At 53.5% G+C, this 2,044-nt stretch overlaps 1 protein-coding gene across 1 annotated transcript in view; it reads left to right on the top strand.

The window, feature by feature from the left end:
- Nucleotides 1-984, top strand: part of LOC105306913 (CUB and sushi domain-containing protein 1-like) — a 185,200-nt gene extending 184,216 nt beyond the window's left edge. Inside the window, exon 48 of the mRNA XM_023524454.1 lies at nucleotides 763-984. Within this exon, the coding sequence (XP_023380222.1) occupies nucleotides 763-984 (222 nt within the window). The remainder of the gene's footprint in view (nucleotides 1-762) is intronic.
- Nucleotides 985-2,044: the final 1,060 nt, after the last annotated feature.

Raw genomic sequence — 2,044 nt, forward strand, 5'->3', positions numbered from 1 at the left:
AAAAAAAAAAAAACCCAGATGCGGAGCAGGTTTTTAAAGGAAATAATGGTATCGAAGAGATTTATTTTATTAGCGCTTCTTTTAGCTACATGTACGTGTCGAATTTGTCCGATGAGACGAAGAAGAGGCCTTCGACTCCCCGCGTCCCTCCCTCCCGCCCCGCCGCCCGGGCCTGGTCCAGCGGGCTCGCAGCGACCGCTGTCTGCCGTGTAAACATGTGAATAGTAATTTATTTTAGTAGCTCGTGAACCCGTGGGTTCGGCTCACAGAACAGCCGTCCCTCTGGCATTGAGTGCGTTTTCTCTCGTGTGCTGTACCTGGTGTCGCATCGGAAGGCGGCACCCGCGGGAATGAATACCTTGAACTCAGTGCAAACTGTCCGGGATCCAACATACCACGTGTTTCTTTGCAAGGACAAACCACACGCGCTCCTCTCCCCCGACGATGTGTTTGTATTTCGTTTGCCTTTTGTTTCATGCTGTATAATTCCAGGGGAAAAGAAAGTTTCAGCGATTTCTTTCAAGTTGAGATTTAACATCGGTCAATTATAAATCACGGTCCAAAGTAGCCATGATGCCCAATGCGGAGAAAATCGAAACCTGACAGAGAAGACGTGGCAGTGAGAATGTTTCCGTCACAAACCCAAAGCGAAGATCGTGTTCGTTTCTGTTTGTAACTGCTCGATGGAAAGATTCTGAACAGACGGTTATGTCATGATTCGGGGTGTCGGTGCCTCCTCCACACGCTGAAAACCGTCCCCAGCTCACAGTCCACAGGGGCACGGGCGGAAGCGTCTGGGGCGTCGCCGCCTTCACCGTGGTGAGCGCGTTCACACCCGGCTTTCACACGGGCGTGTCTGCCGCGCGTGTAAACGCAGGACTTCAGAAGCGAATGATGAACGAGAAGCCGTCAGGATGGCGGGAGCTGCCCAAGCCGGGCGTGCCGCTTCGAACGTCTCGGCGTCCCCTGTCCTGGTCCTCGTGAGCAGGGGGTACGCCGCGGGGAAGGCACAGCTGACCTCTTCCAGATCCTTCTCTGCCTTTTCAATTCCGTCGTCTTATGCCGAATTCTCTGCACGTCGCTCAGAGGCCAAGCTGACAACGTGGCTGGAGGTTTGCTTGGCCGCCTGGAGCCTCGCACTGGGTGAGGTCGGCCAGAGCCAGGCGCCCGACGCCCATGGGACGGAGACACGTGGCGCACGTGAGGGCACGGGCGCCGCGCGGAGGGAACAGGGCCGCCGCGCGTGTGAGGTGTACATAGACGTCCGTATAAATACACTGTACATATATCTGAGTTTGAGTCACTCAAACTAGGTGCAAACGCTGACTTCCGAGTCCGATCCGGTGTCTCTGCCCCCACATTCCCGACCTGCTCGCTGGCCACCGACGCTCCGGAACCCGAGGGGACAGCACGTCCGCACGGGAAGCCACCCGTCAGCTTAGGGGTCACTTCCCTTGCGTGCACAATCAAACCGCCCTTCGGCTGTGAGATTGGGGCCTGTCATTTAAACCAGGAAGCCCCAGGGGACCCCCCTCCCCACCGCCGCGGGCTGCTGGGCTGGGGACAGACGCCTTCCCGCCACAGCGGGACGCGGGGGGACACGAGGGGACCCCGCGCGGACACAGGTCACGTGCTTCGGAGCTGTTCCAAACCGCTGCTTCTTCACACGTCTTGCCTTTCTCCAGGCTAGCTGCAATAATTTTTTTCTTCTGTAAAATATTTTGTAAACAACGACAAAAAAAGCTATTATAGACAAGAAGAAAAGGAAGGTGGCGTCCGGATCAGGAACCCGTCGCCCCGTCGCGCCCACGCTGCTGCCATGAGTAGGTGCAAAAGACCTTTTTGTACAGAGATATATTTTTTATGGAAAATTTGTAAAATTATTAAATATGCTGTAATTTTTTGATTAATGTAGGTAAATTGTTAAAAAAATTCAATGTTTTTACAACACAAAACTGTAATTTTCCCAACGATGTACATCGTACCGTCTCTAGCTGATTTTCAGTTACAGCCCTATCACACATGTATTAATATTAAAGTGGCC

The sequence above is a fragment of the Pteropus vampyrus genome, unplaced genomic scaffold (assembly GCF_000151845.1).
Source record: "Pteropus vampyrus isolate Shadow unplaced genomic scaffold, Pvam_2.0 Scaffold464, whole genome shotgun sequence".
Classification (NCBI taxonomy): domain Eukaryota; kingdom Metazoa; phylum Chordata; class Mammalia; order Chiroptera; family Pteropodidae; genus Pteropus; species Pteropus vampyrus.